General features: G+C 46.8%; 1 protein-coding gene across 7 annotated transcripts in view; it reads left to right on the top strand.

The window, feature by feature from the left end:
* Nucleotides 1-17,604, top strand: part of PTPRF (protein tyrosine phosphatase receptor type F) — a 519,799-nt gene that overhangs the window by 270,468 nt on the left and 231,727 nt on the right. For all 7 annotated transcript variants that reach the window (XM_067567843.1, XM_067567842.1, XM_067567841.1 and 4 more), the window contains exon 5: nucleotides 1,681-1,822. In XM_067567843.1, the coding sequence (XP_067423944.1) occupies nucleotides 1,681-1,822 (142 nt within the window). The remainder of the gene's footprint in view (nucleotides 1-1,680; nucleotides 1,823-17,604) is intronic.

The raw sequence follows: 17,604 nt of genomic DNA, 5'->3' as shown, positions 1-17,604 counted from the left end.
ATAGGAGTCAGGTCTAGCCTTCGTCACCCCAGAACCAGAAGCAGCCCCTGACTAAGATGCCAGAGCTGAGTCATAACAAGCAGTACGTCTCTGTGGGGGTTTTTGGTGTTAGTATGGGGAAGAGGAGGGAGAGTGGGCATGAACGCCTGCTTAGCCTTCCAGCCGCAAGCAAACCAAAATGGCATGCCACAGCCCTAGATTAAAGCTTTCCAGACAGCATTGCTGCCATCCCCGGGTCTGATTTAGATTCAGAATAGGAATAGGGAGGAGATGCTAAGGGGAGAATCTGATTTTTTTGTAAACTTTAAATCCCAAAGAGTAACAAGCATGGGGGAAAGCAGGGCTCCCCAACCTAAACTGTTCTAAGATTTGTAATAGGAAAAGCAATTTGAATTCCTTTCCTCACATCTTCCCCTTCGGGTCAGGCCCCTTACACTCCTCCAACCTTGGGAATGTAACGTGTCTTCCTACCCCTGTCCTCAAAGCTTCCAACTCTTCGATGTTTTTGCTTTTCTTACTGGAGCTGCCCCCTGACCTATCTGCCACTTCCTGGCTCCTGAGGTGGGTTTTCTGGAGTAGAGTTGTCTCCCTTGGGCACAAGAGGCTTCTCACCAGTGAAGTTTCAGTGCCCCTACTTATCTTTCAACTTTTGCTTGTTTCTCTTATTTCGTGCCACTTCATCTCCAGTGGTTTTTGCTGACCACTCTTGTCAGTCTTTTCTCCTTTATCCTTTGAATGTGTAACATTGAGGGTGTTTCACGGGACACAGCACTACATGCAGGAGTGGAAGTAGCCCAGTGTCAACTGGATGCAGGTTATTCTACTGCTCATTGTAGCTGAGCCACTTCATTTATGACCTGAGTGATAACATGATGAGGTGAGGTCTGTGCCCCAGAGGTGTAGCCCCGCTTCCTGGATTATCACTAGCATAGTTCAGTTTTTAATGTTTCCAGTGTGTTGCTCCTTTCAGTATTTGAAACAGGATGAGTTTAAAGTTCACTGGCCTGAGGCTGTGGCTTTGTAATCTGCCATTAAAGAATGGTTTATAATAGTCCAGAAGTATAACAAGTCCCCCTTTTCCCTGCCATGTAGAAAAGTTAGAGTATTACTTCTCCCACCTTTGCATGATGGAAAGATGGGTAAGTATTTATTATACTTGGAAAGGGGCTGTAATTGTGGGTAGTGGTGGCTGTGCTACTGTTGTGAAGGGCCCGATCCCGAAAGGTGCTAAGCATCCTCAGCTCCTGCTGAAGTTAGTGATTCCTAAAGGGGCTCAGCATATCATGTATCAGTATTTCTCTTATAATCCACATGATTTTAAAGCTGTGCTCGTTTACATTTATCAAGGTCAAAGTTGGCACAGTGTGATTAGTAAAATTCCCAGTGTAAATGTGGTTCAGATGTTTTAAGTCAGAGGATCCACATCTGTATTAGCAGGCTGATGTTTTTTCAAGTTTGAATTGTTTCATAAAGAACAACATTGGCTCTCCATTTGTTCCGGGACTCCTCAAAGGACAAATATATTCCTATCCCTGAATTTTCTTGCTTCACTGGATTAGAAACGTCTCTTTGTCAGGTGCTGTTTATTTGTGTTTATACATTCCATCCTTGGATTCATTCTCACTTGTCTCCATTTCAGTAGGAGCACATAAAAAAACCTTTTTTCTTTTCCTTGTCAAGGTTATTGAGTTTGATGATGGGTCAGGATCAGTTCTCCGGATTCAACCCCTGCGTGTTCATCGAGATGAAGCAATCTACGAGTGCACAGCAACCAACAGTGTTGGGGAGATAAACACCAGTGCCAAATTAACAGTGTTAGAAGGTAGGTGGGAATCTCTCGTGTTGGCAGAGTGGTTGGTGGTATGTTTTTTGGCTTTGATATCTGCAGGTGTTCTTAGTGACCCCAGATAATACTGAGGTATTCTGAATTAGTTCTGGAAGGCCATAAGCCTCCAGTATCATTTGCCATTGTTTCCTTCAGTGACTGAAGTCTTTATCTGCCTCTTAATGTTTGTGAGCAGGAAGAAGTTGTAGATTCTGAACTTTACTTTGATGTGCATCATATGAATCATGTAACTGAGGCGTGCCATGCCCTCTGCCAGCTTTTGGGATCTAGCCAGAAAGACACCTTTATGGTCTCTCATCTGTCACAATTATCCTGAAGTGCCCATCTCCATGGTATCTAAGAATCTGTACTTTGAAATGTGGAAAATTAATCTATATTTCTACCCCTTCTGGATAAAATTGCCACAGTTTGTTGAGTATAGGTTTGCAAATCAGTCTTCAGCTTTTGCAGCTGGTATGGAATTTAGCTGTTTTTATTTATATAGTGATTGTGTAAATTGCTCAGAGGTGCTCAAATGCAGGACTTCTCCTTCGAGTGATTGCTCGTGTCCATTCCACTGTAGGTGAGTGCATGCCACAGTGCACGGTTACCGGAACTTTTTTCCCCTTAGCAGCCCCCGTAGGGCCGGCTCTGGTGCCCCCTGGAGTCCCGCGCACATGCCGCGGTAAATGAAACACTACCGACCCTATGCCCCCTCAGTTCCTTCTTTCTGCCCGTGGGGTTGCTGGAACTATCCTTGCTCTTAGCAAGCTCTATTCCCCTTTGAACTATTGTTATTCAAAGTAGTTTAGTTAGTTTTAAGTAGTTGTTAAGTGTTCTTAGCATAGTTAGATAAGAAGTCCCTGAGGGACTTAGAGCGGCCGGGCTATGCCCAGGTCGCCGGAATTTAAGTATGTGCCTCTTGCGGGAAGGCTTTCGCACTCACCGACCCCCACGATCGGTGCCTTAAGTGCCTGGGGGAAGAGCACAGGAAAGACAGGTGCAAGATCTGCAGGGCTTTTAAACCGCGGACTCAGAAGGACCACGAGATCTGGTTTAAAGCCCTGCTCATGGAGGCAGCGCTCCGCCCAGCGTCCAAGCTCTCCCGCTCCATCTAGGCACTGAGCGTCACCTCAGTGCAGAGTGCACCGCCAGCACCGGGATCAGCTCGGCACCGGTGCCGAAGAAGAAGGGGCAGCGCGCGGAGCACGTCCACTCCCCTGTGCCATCGGTACAAGCAGGGTCGAATGTGGAGATGCACTGACCTGGGCCCATCGATTCTTCTCTGGTGCCTGCATCTCCACGCAGGGAGCCTCCTCCGACTCCTGGAAGTGGGAGAGTGCCCCTGCCAACACCATCGCCACTGGAGGCTTTTCAGGGGCAAGAGCCTTGTTGGCCTTGCCTTTGCCACCTCCGCCCTCCCTCCATCAAGGGAGAAGGGGCCAATGTCCCGGGGCAAACCCGTTTTGGGTCCCTGCGAAAGGCAGTGGAGATTCCCGGTAGGGGAGGAAGATCTCCCGCTGAACTGCCACTGGGAGTAGAGCAAGGACGCTCCCACAGCAGTCACTCCAGATCGGCGTCGTCGAGCTGGCCTGCTTCGACTCAGGATGCGGAGTCTCCCTGTCGGCGCCGACGTTGGTCCCCGGCACCAGAGGCAGCGCAGGCCAACAGGCGGCACCAGTCAAGGTCTGCCAGGTGGCGCTCGGATAGCTCCCATTCAAGATCCCCGGCATCGAGGAGTTTGCATGCACTGAGGACCTGGCACCATGCAGTCCACGACGCGGAACTCAGTTGCCGGAGTCCGGCTCAGCACTGCGGTGTTCGGAGCAGCGCCAGTCTCGGTCACCAAAGGGCAAGTGGAGCCGCAAGCTATCGGTACCGAGATGGTGCTCCGGTACCGAGAGCTCTTCGGCGCACACCTCCGTCCGCCAGCACTGCTCGCGAAGATGGAGGCGGTCCACGTCATCCTCCACATCGAAGGCATCGAGGGGACAGTCCCCGGCACAGAAGGGCGCCCAGGACCGAGGACATGCATGACACCACTGGTCCAGTGGCTTGGGGTCCCACGGGGGGACAGTCATCGGGACAGCCGATGCCCCCACAAGGCATCACAGCAGGTGGCGCAGTCAGCCCCAAGTGGGCCCCAGGGACAATGGCCACAGCAATGGCCTTATTGGGCCCCATGGGGCATCCAGATGGGTCCGGGACCCCAATCCATCCTGTCATCGGGGGTTCAGTCTGTACCTCCAGCACAGGAGAAGGCCCATAGACACCACTCCTTGGACGAGGAGTCGACCCTATGGTTGGACCCTCTATGGGCGCACGTCAGGTGAGGGAGCACCTGCAGGATGTCCGTCAGCAGTCCTCTTCCTCCTCCCCAGACGAGGCATTCTCCCAGGATCACATGGCGCCAATGGAGGATTTCAGGGCACACCAGGAGCTGCTCAAGAGGGTGGCCTCTAACCTGGGGCTGGAGGTCAAGGAGTTAGTGGAGGCCGATGATAGCCTCTTCAATGTGCTGGCAGTGGCTGCCCCAGCGAGAGGGGCCTTACTAGTCCACGATAGGTCCTCAAAATCGTAAAGGCCCTGTGGCAAACCCCTTCCTCGGTCGCCCCTACTTGAAGAGTGGCAGAGAAAAAGTATTCTGTCCTGGCCAAAGGGTTCAAGTATCTGTTCACTCACCCGGCCCCGGGAATCTGGTGGTAGACGCAACCACCCAGCGGGACAGGCAAGGTCAACCAAGTTCCACTCCCAAGAACAAAGACAACAAAAAGTTGGATTTCTTTGGGAGAAAAATTTATTCCACAGCAGCCCTGCAGTTCAGGATTGCCAACCATCAGGCCCTCCTGGGTAGATATAATTTTAACTTGTGGGACTCCCTCGAGTGGTTTGCTGAGGCCTTGCCCCATGACCAGGCCACAGAGTTCACCATCATCCTGGATGAAAGAATCAGGGTGGCTAGGGCAGCGCTCCAGACGTCCAGTGACGCTGCTGACTCAGCAGGTAGGGCCATAGCCTCCACCATTTCCATGAGGAGGTGCTCGTGGCTGCAATCCTCGGGCTTGTCCCAGAAGGTGCAGCAATTGATCCAGGACCTCCCCTTCAATGGGTTGGTCCTGTTCTCCGATCAGACCGATGTGAAGCTGCATGGTCTGAAGGCTGGTTTTGTTCAACATCTTCATTAATGATCTGGAAGATGGGGTAGATTGCACCCTCAGCGAGTTTGCGGATGACACTAAGCTGGGGGGAGTGGTAGATACCCTGGAAGGTAGAGGTAGGATACAGAAGGATCTAAACAAACTGGGGGATTGGGCCAAAAGAAATCTAATGAGGTTCAACAAAGAAAAGTGCAGAGTCCTCCACTTAGGAAGGAAGAATCCCATGCACAGCTACAGACTGGGGACCGACAGGCTAGGCAGCAGTTCTGCAGAAAAGGACCTGAGGGTAGCAGTGGATAAGAAGCTGGATATGAGTCAACAGTGTGCCCTGGTTGCCAAGAAGGCTAATGGCATATTGGGCTGCATTAGGAGGAGCATTGCCAGCAGGTCGCGGGAAGTGATTATTCCCCTCTATTCGGCATTGGTAAGACCACGTTTAGAGTATTGTGTCCAGTTTTGGGCCCCCCACTACAAAAAGGATGTAGACCAGTTGGAGAGAGTCCAGCGGAGGGCAACCAAAATGATGAGGGGGCTGGAGCACAAGACTTATGAGGAGAGGCTGAGGGAACTAGGCTTGTTTAGTCTGCAGAAGAGAAGAATGAGGGGGGATTTGATAGCAGCCTTTAACAACCTGAAAGGGGGTTCCAGGGAGGATGGGGCTAGGCTGTTCTCAGTGGTGGCAGATGACAGAACAAGGAGCAACGGTCTCAAGTTGCAGTTGGGGAGGTCTAGGTTGGACATTAGGAAAAAGTTTTTCACTAGGAGGGTGGTGAAGCACTGGAATGGGTTATCTAGGGAGGTGGTGGAATCTCCATCCTTGGAGGTTTTTAAGGTGCGGCTTGACAAAGGCCTGGTTGGGATGATATAGCTGAGGTTAGTCCTGCTTTGAGCAGGGGGTTGGACTAGATGACCTCCTGAGGTCACTTCCAACTCTAATATTCTATGATTCTATGACTCCAAGGCCACGCTTTGCTCCCTGGGCCTGTACACGCCCCAGGCTTCCAGGCAGCAGTCACGGCCCCAGGCACAGCAGCGACCAAGGACTCCGCCTAGGTCCTTTCAACTCTACAGAAATAGGGACAGAAATAGGGGGTTTAGAAGACGGAATCAGCCCCCCAGCTCACCCTCAGCCGCCCAGCAGGGGACCCCCAGGGGGTCGGGTAATCGTAGGAGGCAGGTTTGATGGTGCACCCAAGTGTGGCGCCCCTACTGCTCTCCTGGATCTGCCCCACCCCTTCCGAAACAGGTTAAGACCCTTCTATCCCGAATGGGCAAAGATCACATCAGACCGTTGGGTCCTTGGGATAGTCTCAGGGGACTGCCCTATAATTTACTTCTTACCCCCCCCCCCCCAAAACAACTCCATGCCACATCCCTCTTCAGGGACCCCTCTCACGAGCAACTCCTCTTGCAGGAGGTGGACACCCTCCTCAACATGGAGCGATAGTTATGGTTCCTCAAGGCAGAAGGGGGAGGGGGTTCTCTTCAAGGTACTACCTTATCCCCAAGGTGAAGGGGGTCTGAGACCCATATTAGACCTGTGTCGTCTAAATAAATACATCAAACGATGCAGGTTTTGCCTGGTCTCCCTAGCCTCCATAATCCCTTCCCTGGATCCAGGATACTGGTATGTTGCCCTCGACCTCAAGGACGCACACTTTCATGTGTCCATCCTCCCCAGCCATAAGTGCTTCCTCCGTTTCACGGTGGCTGGCTCCCACTACCAGTTTACAGTGCTACCTTTTGGCCTCTCATCGGCCCCCAGGGTATTCACCAAATGCATGGTGGTAGTGGCTACCCACCTGAGACGAAGAGGTGTGCTAATCTTCCCTTACCTGGATTGGTTGATCGGGGCAGGTCCAGGTCCCAAGTGTAGGAGAGCGTGACCCTCACTTGCTCCATGTGCAGCAGGCTGGGACTGCTCATAAAGAAGCAGAAGTCCACATTAACCCCAGTTCAGCCCGTAGAATTCATTGGGGCCACCCTGGACACCTCCCAGGCCAGAGCCTTCCTGCCTCAGCCACGTTTCGAGGCGATGGTCTCTATCATCTCTCAGCTGCACTGATGCCCCACGACAACAGCCAGGCACTGCCTACAGCTGTTAGGCCACATGGCGGCCTGCACATACGTAGTGAGACTAGCTCGCCTGAGGCTCAGACCGCTTCAGGAATGGTTGGCCTCGGTGTATGTACTGAGCAGACACCCACTGGATCGGGTGGTCAGAGTTCCCCTGCCCGTCCTAGCCTCCCTAGACTGGTGGAGGTCTCCCAGGGCAGTGTTGAAAGACGTTCAGTTCAGGGAACTGGTCCTGTCAGTCACCCTAATCTCTGACACCTCGGATGTGGGATAGGGAGCCCACGTCAGCGCCAATCTGAGCACTCAGGGGCTCTGGTCGGGGGAGGAGAGGTGCCTGCACATTAACGTGAAGGAGCTGAGGGCTATTCGCCGAGCGTGCAGGGTGTTCTTCCAATTCCTGACAGGCAGAGTGGTGCAGGTGCTGATGGACAACACTGCAGCCATGTTTTACATAAACAGGCAGGGAGGGGTGCGCTCCTCGACTCTCTGTGAGGAAGCTACCCGGCTGTGTGACTTTGCCGTGAGGCACGATTTCCACCTGACTGCCTCTCACCTCCCGGGAGTGAGGAACGACGAGGCTGACTGCCTCAGCAGCTCATTTCTACCCCGCCATGACTGGTCGCTGCACCCGGAGGTAGTGACTACGATATTCCAGAAGTGGGGCGTTCTCCAACTGGACCTATTCGCATCGGCCTGGAACGCGAAGTGCCCAAGGTTCTGCTCGCTTCAGGGTCACGAGACCGGGTCGATTTCCAACGTTATTCCTCAGTGACTGGATGGGGACCCTCATGTACGCGTTCCCGCCCATTCCACTGCTGCCCAGGGTCCTACTGAAAATAAAGAGGGACAGGGCAGACGTCATACTCATCGCTCCAGCCTGGCTGAGACAGCACTGGTTCAGCATGCTGCTGGACCTCTCGATCACCCCACCCCTGGAGCTCCCAAGGCAGCCTGACCTCCTATCCCAGGACCATGATCGCCTCTTGCACCCAGACCTGGACTCCTTGCACTCACGGCCTGGAGGCTCTGTGGCTGACGGAGGGAAAGAGAGCCTGCTCGGTGCAGGTCCAACAAGTCCTGCTTGGCAGCAGGAAACCTTCTACACAGGTTGTGTATTGGGCTAAGTGGAAATGGTTTACTTCTTGGGTGGAGTCCCCAGGTATCCCGCCCAGCCTCTAACCTCTGCAGGCAGTCCTGGAGTATCTGCTCCAGCTAAAGTTCCAGGGTCTGGCGCTGGCCTCATTGAAGGTTCACCTGGTGGGCATTTCGGCCTTCCATCAGCCGCTGGAGGGGAGATCGCTATTCTCCCACCCCATGTCGGTCAGGTTCCTCAAGGGGGTGGAGAGGCTTTATCTGCAGGTCCGTGACCCGGTCCCTCCCTGGGATCTCAACCTGGTCCTCTCGAGACTCACGGGGCCCCCCTTTGAACCCATAGCTTCATGCCCTCTGCTCATGCTTTCATGGAAGTTAGCCTTCCTGGTGGCCATTACCTCAGGTAGGAGGGTCTCCGAGATTAGGGCCTTGACCTCGGGGCCCCCTTACACCGTATTTTATAAGGCTAAGGTGCAGTTAAGGCCTCATCCAGCCTTCCTGCCCAAGGTGGTTTCCCAATTTCATTGTAACCAAGGTATTTTTCTCCCCGTGTTTTTTCCCAAACCGCACGGTTCGGAGGAGGAGAGGAGATGGCATTCGCTGGACGTGAGACAAGCCCCGGCCTTCTATATCGAGCATACAAAGCTGTTCCGGAAATCGACACAGCTCTTTGTCGCGGTGGCAGACCGGTTGAAAGGCTCACCTGTCTCCACCCAGCGCATCTCCTCCTGGATTACATCATGCATCAAGTTCTGCTACGAGCAGGTGAGGATGCCGCTTCTGGGGACCATCACAGCACACTCAACCAGAGCTCAAGCCTTGTCTACAGCCTTCCTGGACAGAGTGCCCCTGCAGGACATCTGCAAAGCTGCTACCTGGTTGTCGGTGCATACCTTCACGTCCCACTAGGCCATCGTCCAGCAGGCGAGAGAGGACGCAGGATTCAGCAGAGCCGTGCTGAGGGCAGCTCACCGGTAACTCCTACCCACCTCCAAGGTGCTGCTTGTTAGTCACCTATAGTGGAATGGACATGAGCAAGCACTCGAAGAAGAAAACAAGGTTACTTACAGTAACTGATGTTCTTCGAGATGTGTTGCTCATGTCCATTCCACAACCCACCCCCCGTCCCTGCTGCCGGAGTTGGCAGAAAGAAGGGACTGAGGGGGTGTAGGGCCAGCAGCGCTTCATATACCGCGGCATGTGCGCGGGACTCCAGGAGGCACCAGAGCCGGCCCTAATGGGTCTGCTAAGGGGAAACAAGTACCAGGACCCATGCACGGTGGCGTGCATTCACATGTAGTGGAATGGACATGAGCAACACATCTGAAAGAACATCAGTTACTGGTAAGTAACCTTATTTTTCTCCAAGTGTAATTTTTATTTGCATTTGATGTCTATGATAAAAAAGGAAGGGCTGTTTTCAAACAAAAGATTAAGCAGAATACTTGGTTAGTATAAACCGATGGATAGACTGTTGAATAATAAAATCCTAAAGTGAGGATGGCTTGACTGTGCTCTGAGAACTAAACCACCACATTCAGCAGAAGTTCCTGGCTTGTTTGTCATTGCCAGACTTTACAGAAGAGGAAGGACACTCCAGTGGTTAGGGCACTAGCCAATGACTTGGGAAACTGTTCCGTTCTTTGCCCTCCTGCATAATTCCTGTGTAACTAACACAGTTTTTTTGGGCCTCGGTTCCTCTTCTGTAATGTGGGGTAGTGGCACTGCCCTAGCTCATCTATAGAGGAAGCACCAAGCCCATGGTGGGCATTACCACAGTATAAACATAATAAATGTGTGATTTTGGCTGAGATTAAGCAGGGAATTTCATCCCAAAAGGAAAATGTTTATGAAAGTTCTGAGGGAGTGGAAATGGGGTTTAAAATGGAACGTCTCTTTCAACCCCGTATGTGGCTACATGCATGCTCATGCAGTTGTCAGCTTACTTATTCTGGTAAGGGAACCAGGGAATCTGCCATTCACATTCCCTGAGGGAGAAGATGAACTCTGTTTGTTCAAATATGGTACACAGCTCATTAGACTTGCAAACAACGATTTGTACTTTTTTCCTCCTTTGCGGATTTTTAGAGACAAGTTCTTATTTTCTTAACCAAATCTTTGCAATTCTGTTCTCAGTGCCCCTCTGTATTGTGCCGTTATTGCACCAGATGGCTGTTGTGCATGAGCCTGGGGGTTCATTTCACTTCTGCTACGTTGTGCAGCTGCATTGTGCTGCTGCATTGGCTGTCCCTGAAATCACTTCTTTCTTTGCTCAGGTAATGTCAGAGTGGATACTAAAGATCCTAGACCTGGTTAGCTGATCCTTCAGGGTGCTCTCCAGCATTCACATCTCAGGGCATGTAGTTAGCTCATGGTTTTCTTCAACAAGAACTCCACCCAGCTGTTGGGAAAACGGCGTATGTTTTGTATGAAACAAATGAGAAAATTAAATAGGAGGGTGGAATCCTCAGGGACCTTAGTGGGATTTGGCTTTTTCTCTCTGATAGCAGGGTTAAAATAATTTTTATAATTGCTGGCAGATGGAAATTGAAATGGCACAGATCTACTGTCTTTCCTTTCAAAAACATGACTAGTGCAAAGATCCCAGGTGCATGGCAAAGCTCTGTTGATCATAGACATTCTCATGGTTATATGCTGCTAAAGACACAGCACATATTGATTTTACATTACAAACCCTTTGTAACAATATCTTTTAATTCTTCTCTACAATTTGATCTGTAGAGCACAGACCTGAGCACTGAAAACAGAAGTTCACAAACACTCAGGGTTTAGCTGACTTCTCTGTCCTTGTTGCAGACTAATCTGGAGCTTTATTTGATTTAGATTTCTGCTCTGTTTTGTGCATCAGTGGCACATTGTCTTTTCTGATTGCTAACTTACTCTATTCAGTATATTAAGAGACAAGCTGCAGTCTCATCTCTTCCTGGAGGAGCCAGGAACTCAAACACATGTGAATGTTCTATAACAGTTTGATTCGCTGCCACATCTTTAATCTGCTGCTTCCATCTCCCTGTTTTTTTCTGTCTAACTTCAAGTCGTGTTTGTGAGCAGAGCTGCATATACTTAGCGTAATTGAAAATTATTTCTCCTGTTGATAGCGAATGAGGTAGACACCTCTTCTTCTCTTTTTCTCCTGGGCAGCTGATAAACTGAATTATGTATGAGTCATATTGAACATTTCTGTCTTTTTCAATTATGACCTGAAGCAGTATACAAGTACACTCTTGCATGCCTAGGAGCAGGGTGAATGCAAAGCAAACAGGGCAGGGTTATAATTAATAAATTGACACACATTCCCAAGGAAAGCTTCAGGGACAGTTAGTGGGCCCTCTGTGTAACAAATTAATAAATATATTATTCAGTCGCAGTGCACAGGATTACATCTAGCACTATAGAGCTTTTTAAATAGGAAGATTATAGGAAATGTAAATAGAGAAGGATGAGCAGCGTGGCAAGAATCTGGCAATATTTCCTACACTGACCAAAACTGATTACAGGAGTCTCCACATAGTGCTCTTTAACAAAACACTTTGCATCTTCAGCATCATGGCTATATTAAGACAGGCAGTGGTAATTACGTTCTCCGCTGGTCTCCCGAAATCTGCATTCTGTCAGCATTGATTTACAAATTCCAATTTGTAGGTATAGGGAAAAAAGCAGGGCAGGATCTTTCACCAGGGTTTACCATTGCCCCTGCCAGTGTAGTGAGCTCGTTCAGATGTAAAGTGCTGTGATGTCTGTCTCCTTTCTCCGAAGAGTTTGGAACCTGGGCATTGTTACACTTCGATTTGTAGCCTTGATAAACAGTGCTGAGAAATGGACCTCAACCTCAGTGAACCTTCATGCTCTGTGAGCAGACTTTTCAGCCCTCTGCAACCCAGAGCATCTTGTGTCATATCAAGGCAATATTGAAGGAATACATTTAGAGTTTCATTCTCCTTGGTTTCAAGTTGTTTAATGAATGCTAAAATATTGTCTCTAACTTTCATTTCCAGCATTTGTTTTTACACAAATCCCTTGTGCTGTGTATCCTAGATTCCTTACCTGTGGCATAACTGAGCCTTTTAGAGCTGATAGCCCTAGTGCATTCATCTTGAGTATGCTGCCAGACTCCACCAGAAAGTAGCTCCAGTTGAGGAGAGACAGAGTAGCTGCAGAGGGACTCGTTACACAGTAGGCTTTAGTTTCAACCTAACCCAGCAGGTTAGTTTCCCGTGATGAAGTTTTGCTGCCAAGAGTCAGGGAAGTTCTGGTGCATTTCAGTGGAGCCCTAGAATCTGGTAAAACTCCAGAGTGCACTGTATTGGAATGGGAGGCATCTCCATCTGATTATGGCTCACTGATTACTGAACCATGTCATGAGCTTAATTTCTCTCACCATCTGCTGGCTCCATCCCAGCTCCTGGAGTTACCCAGTTTGAAACACTTTAAATGATAAACACTTGACAGTTACAAATGATTTCTGCAGAGAGCTGGATCTCCGAAGGCCCAAGACAATATGTCCTGTTGTAAAAACTCATCTAACAGCGGTTTCACCCTTGCAATGGTAAACAAAAGTTAGCTGTGTTTAATCCTTATTTATGCTTGGCTAGTTACAAACGGATCAGTAGAAACAGTGTCATTTGGCTAATGTTTGTCTCATTTTCTTTTGCATCTTCTTGCCAAGAAAAACCATGTCAGTAACAGTTATAAAATCAGAGTAATTAGGGAGGAGAATTTGGTTCCATTTAGATGCAGTATGTCTGTATGCAAAGCTGAATGCAGCAACCCCAAATGTACACTGTAGCTCATCTTAAGAGTGTTGAAATGTTCCCTTTCTGTAGAAGAAGATAGGATTAGAAATGTCTTGTCCATCCTCTTGGCCAATGCAGGACTGCTCTCCCTGGTGTATGCTCAAGGAGTCTAGTTGTATATGGTCTAAGTAAGGGTCTTCTACAATCTATCTTGGGAGACTGTGCCACAAACTTAAATCTCACTGTTCTTCTTCATTGAAGTTGGTCTCATTACAGAGAATAGAGATGTGAGATTAGATTAAATGCCCTCTGTAATCATTGCATTGCTGAGTGCTGTAGTACAGTGAGTTTCTGCATGCTTTGTTGCATTGGGAAACTTCCTAATAGCACTGTGACATGGCTAGAAACAGAGCTGCCTAGAAGCATTTTTTGCCTTCGCTGGTGGTGTACCACAAAGAAAAGGAAAAATTAAGCTAATTAGTTGTGGATGACCTATTTTTGATGCTCTGCACTGCCATGCAGGAAAGCCTAGTTCACTGTTCAGTCTCAAGCCCCATGGTGGCAAGGTGCACGTTCTGTTCATAAGGAAAGAACACCTTGCATTACTCAATAGCAAACGGCCTTCTATTGCTCTGGCAGACAGACTTAGCTGTGTTGACTGGCTCAAAGATTTGTTCGTTTCTCAGCTGCTAAAGTGGTGACTACAAAATGAGGCCTTGAGGATGGGGGAGAAATGGGAGGTTTCTTGAGGTTCTGACATCCTGAGGATCATGGGGTAGAAGGGAACATTATGGACCTAACTTTAACTAGGACCAAGAGAATTCACAGTCGCTGTTTATTGCCTTGGTAATAACGGTTGTTACATGCATTGTATCCTGTGTGCTGCTAATACCTAGGCATGCCAGGGTATCCTAAGTGACAGTTTCAGCTGTTCTATATTTGATACTTACAAATCACCCATCACCTCAGAGTCCAGGTGCTGAATTCCCTTACTTATGTCAGATTAAATGAGAAGTATAGCATTAATTTAATGTTATTTTTAAATTTATTTTATGAAAGTGGCTTTCCTGGCTACAAACGAGACAATTTAGGAGTAATTTTCTTAGCTGAAGAACATAAGAATATAAGAAGAACATAAGAACGACCATACTGGGTCAGACCAATGGTCCATCTAGCCCAGAATCCTGTCTTCCTACAGTGGCTGGTGCCAGATTCTTTAGAGGGAATGAACAAAACAGGGTAGTTTATCAAGTGATCCATCCTTCTGTCATCCAGTCCCAGCTTCTGGCACTCAGAGGGTTAGGGACACCCAGAGCATGGAGTTACATCCCTCATCATCTTAGCTAATAGCCATCGATGGACCTATCCCCCATGAATTTATCTACTTTTTTTAACTTAATTATGCTTTTGGCCTTCACAGCATTCCCTGGCAACAAGTTCCACAAGTCGACTATGCATTGTGTGAAGAAGTACTTTCTTATGTTTGTTTTATATTGCTGCCTAGTGATTTCATCAGGTTCGCATGTTATGTGAAGAGATAAAAACACTGCCATATTCACTTTCTCCACACCATTCATGTTTTATAAACCTCTATCATGTCCTCCATTAGCTGTCTCTTTTCAAAGCTGAACAGCCCGAGTCTTTTAAATCCTTCCTCATGTAGAACCTGTTCCATAGCTCTAATAATTTTTGTTGCCCTTGTCTGTACTTTTTTCAATTCTAATATCTTTTTTGAGATGAGGTGACCAGAATTTCAGTATTCAAGTTGTGGGGGTACCTTGGATTTATATAGTAGCATTATGATATTTTCTGTCGTCTTTTCCTGTCTCTTTCCTGATGGTTCCTAACATTGTGTTAGCTTTTTTGACTGCTGCTGCACATTGAGCAGATGTTTTCAGAGAACTCTCCACAGTGACTGCATGATCTCTTTCTTGAGCTAATTTAGACCCCATCAGTTTGTTTGTATAGTTGGGATTATGTTTCCCAATATGCATTACTTTGCATTGAAGTTCATCTGCAATTTTGTTCACAGTCATCCAGTTTAGTGAAATACCTTTGTAGCATTTCACAGTTCGCTTTGGACTGAACTATCTTGAATAATTTTGTGTATCATCTGCAAACTTTGCCACTTCACTTAACTTTTTCTAGATCATTTATGAATATGTTAAACAGCACGGATCCCAGTACAGATCCTATCTCTCTCCATTTTGAAAACGGACCATTTATTCCTACCCTTTGTTTCCTATCTTTTAACCAGTTACAATCCATGAAAGGATCTTCCTCTTATCCCATGGCTACTCACTTTGCTTAAGAGCCTTTGGTGAGAGACCTTGTCAAAGGTTTTCTGAATGTCCAGGTACATTATATCCATTAGATCACCTTTGTCCACATGTTTGTTGATCCCCTCAAAGACTTCTAGTAGATTGGTGAGGCATCATTTCCCTTTACACAAACCATGTTGACTCTTCCCCAACAAACTGTATTCATCTATGTGTCTGATAATTCTGTTCATTACTGTAGTTTCAACCAATTTGCCTGGTAGAGAAGTTAGGCTTGCTGGCCTGTAGTTGCCAGGATTGCCTTTGGAACCATTTTTTAAAAATCAGTGTTACATTAGCTATCCTCCAGTTATCTGATACAGAGACTGATTTAAGCAGTGGGTTACATACCACAGTTAGTAGTTCTGCAATTTCATGTTTGAGTTCCTTCAGAACTCTTGCATGAATACCATCTGGTCCTATTGACTTATTACTGTTTAGTTTATCAATTTGTTCTAAAACCTCCTCTGTTGACAACTCAATCTGGAACAGTTCCTCAGATTTGTCACCTAAAAAGAATAGCTCAGCTGTGGTAATTTCCCTTACATCCTCTGCAATGAAGACCAATGCAAAGAATTCATTTAGCTTCTCCGCAATGGCCTTGTCTTCCATGAGTGCTCTTTTAGGACCTCAATAGACGAGGTCCCACTGAGTCTTTGGCAGGGTTCCTGCTTCTGATTTACTTAAAAAAAATTTTTTTTGCTGTTAGTTTAGTTTAGAAAGCTTAGTATTGTTGTCAATCTCTCCTCCAAATAGGAGAGTCAGCAGATCTGTAGAATTTATCAGACTCAGATACCGTTATTTCCATCTCTTATCTCTTTTTAAACGATTAACTAATGGTACATGACCATATAATGTATCCACAATGGCCAATTCCATCAGAAAACTGCCATGCTCTGAGATTATTAGCCAGGTTCATTCCACTAAGTTTATGAAGCAAGAAATACAACCTTTGAAAAGTTTTGAATGGAATCTAACATAACCAATACATAGTGAAACCGTTGGGAATTGTATCGTGATGTGAAAACCTTGAGTTTGAAGAGACATTGACCTCTTAAACTTGAATACATTTCTGATTCAGAAACAACTGTTCTCTATTTCGTCTACCAAATCAGATCTCCTGTGATTGTGTGGGTAGTGGTGCAGAAAGTTGTCATATCTTGCCTGGCATTCCCGTGGCATCAGTGGTCTTGAAACACCTGAAACTAGTACTTGACCCAGGAAAAGAATGTAAGATTTGGATAGAATTCTGCCAGGTAGAAGTGAGAAAATTATAAATGATAAACAAAAGAGAAAAGAGAACATATTTCCTTGCTATCAGATTCTTGCAATAAGAACTTTTACTTAGAATGGGGATACACACTAGGATCAAGTATATACCAAATAGTTTTCAAAATCCAAAGTACTAAAAATGTGATTCCATTTAGAAAAGTATCTGTATAAAAAAAATCACCATCTTACTCAACCAGTTTGCTGTTTGTGTGTATTTAGAGGTATAAATCCTGATTTTAGTGACAAAAATCACTTTCAACTCTTTTTAAAAAACTATCATCCTACTATGCCAACACAGATAATAGTGCGACATGGATTACATATATTCCTCCTTCAACAGAATTGTTGACTGAGATCCGCAAATTACATCTGGGAACATGTGGATGAGATGTGAATCAGACAAGGGATCCTCTTTGTTGTGACTCCGTGTATTCTCGTCTCTGTAAATGTCCAATTTATTTTAATCTTCCTAAACTTTTGGTGTCGATATCATCATTTGGCAGAGAATTCCTGAGGCTACATGGTACCTTGTTTGTAGATGATAAATGTATTCTTTTATTCATTTTAAATATTCTGCCTTTCAGTTTCATTAAATGTCATCTTGTGTCTGTGTTCTAGGAAATACGAATGAGAATGGTAATTGTACCATTGGTATAGCATTTATTTGCTATACTTATGTAAGGTGTCCTCTCTGAGGTAATTAGTCCTTATCTTTTCAGTCTCTTCTCCTATGGACGTTTTTTGGTACCTCTTACCATTCTTATTGTAACACCTTAACCTCCTTTATTTATGCAAAATACTCTTTGAGACAAGATAACCACATCTGAACACATTAATTTAGATAAGGGCATACCATTGATTTATATAATAGTGATATAATTTCTCCAGTATTCTTCATCCGATTTCTTATGCATGCTAACAATGTTTCCTTTTTTTACCCACTGCTGCACATTGAGCAAAGGTCTTGATTGAACTAGTTACAAGGATGCCCAAGTTATTTACCTTAGTGGTTACAGTGAATTTAGAACTCAGCAAATTGTATCAATAGCTCAAATTATTTCTCTTGGCATAGACTGCCTTGCATTTGTCAATGTGGAATTTCATCTGCC

This window comes from Emydura macquarii, unplaced genomic scaffold (genome assembly GCF_026122565.2).
Source record: "Emydura macquarii macquarii isolate MOO-44397 ecotype Brisbane River unplaced genomic scaffold, CSIRO-AGI_Emac_v2 contig_2805, whole genome shotgun sequence".
NCBI classification, from domain to species: domain Eukaryota; kingdom Metazoa; phylum Chordata; order Testudines; family Chelidae; genus Emydura; species Emydura macquarii.
The sequence above is the reverse complement of the archived record's forward strand: the minus strand, read 5'-3'. Positions and strand labels throughout refer to the sequence as shown.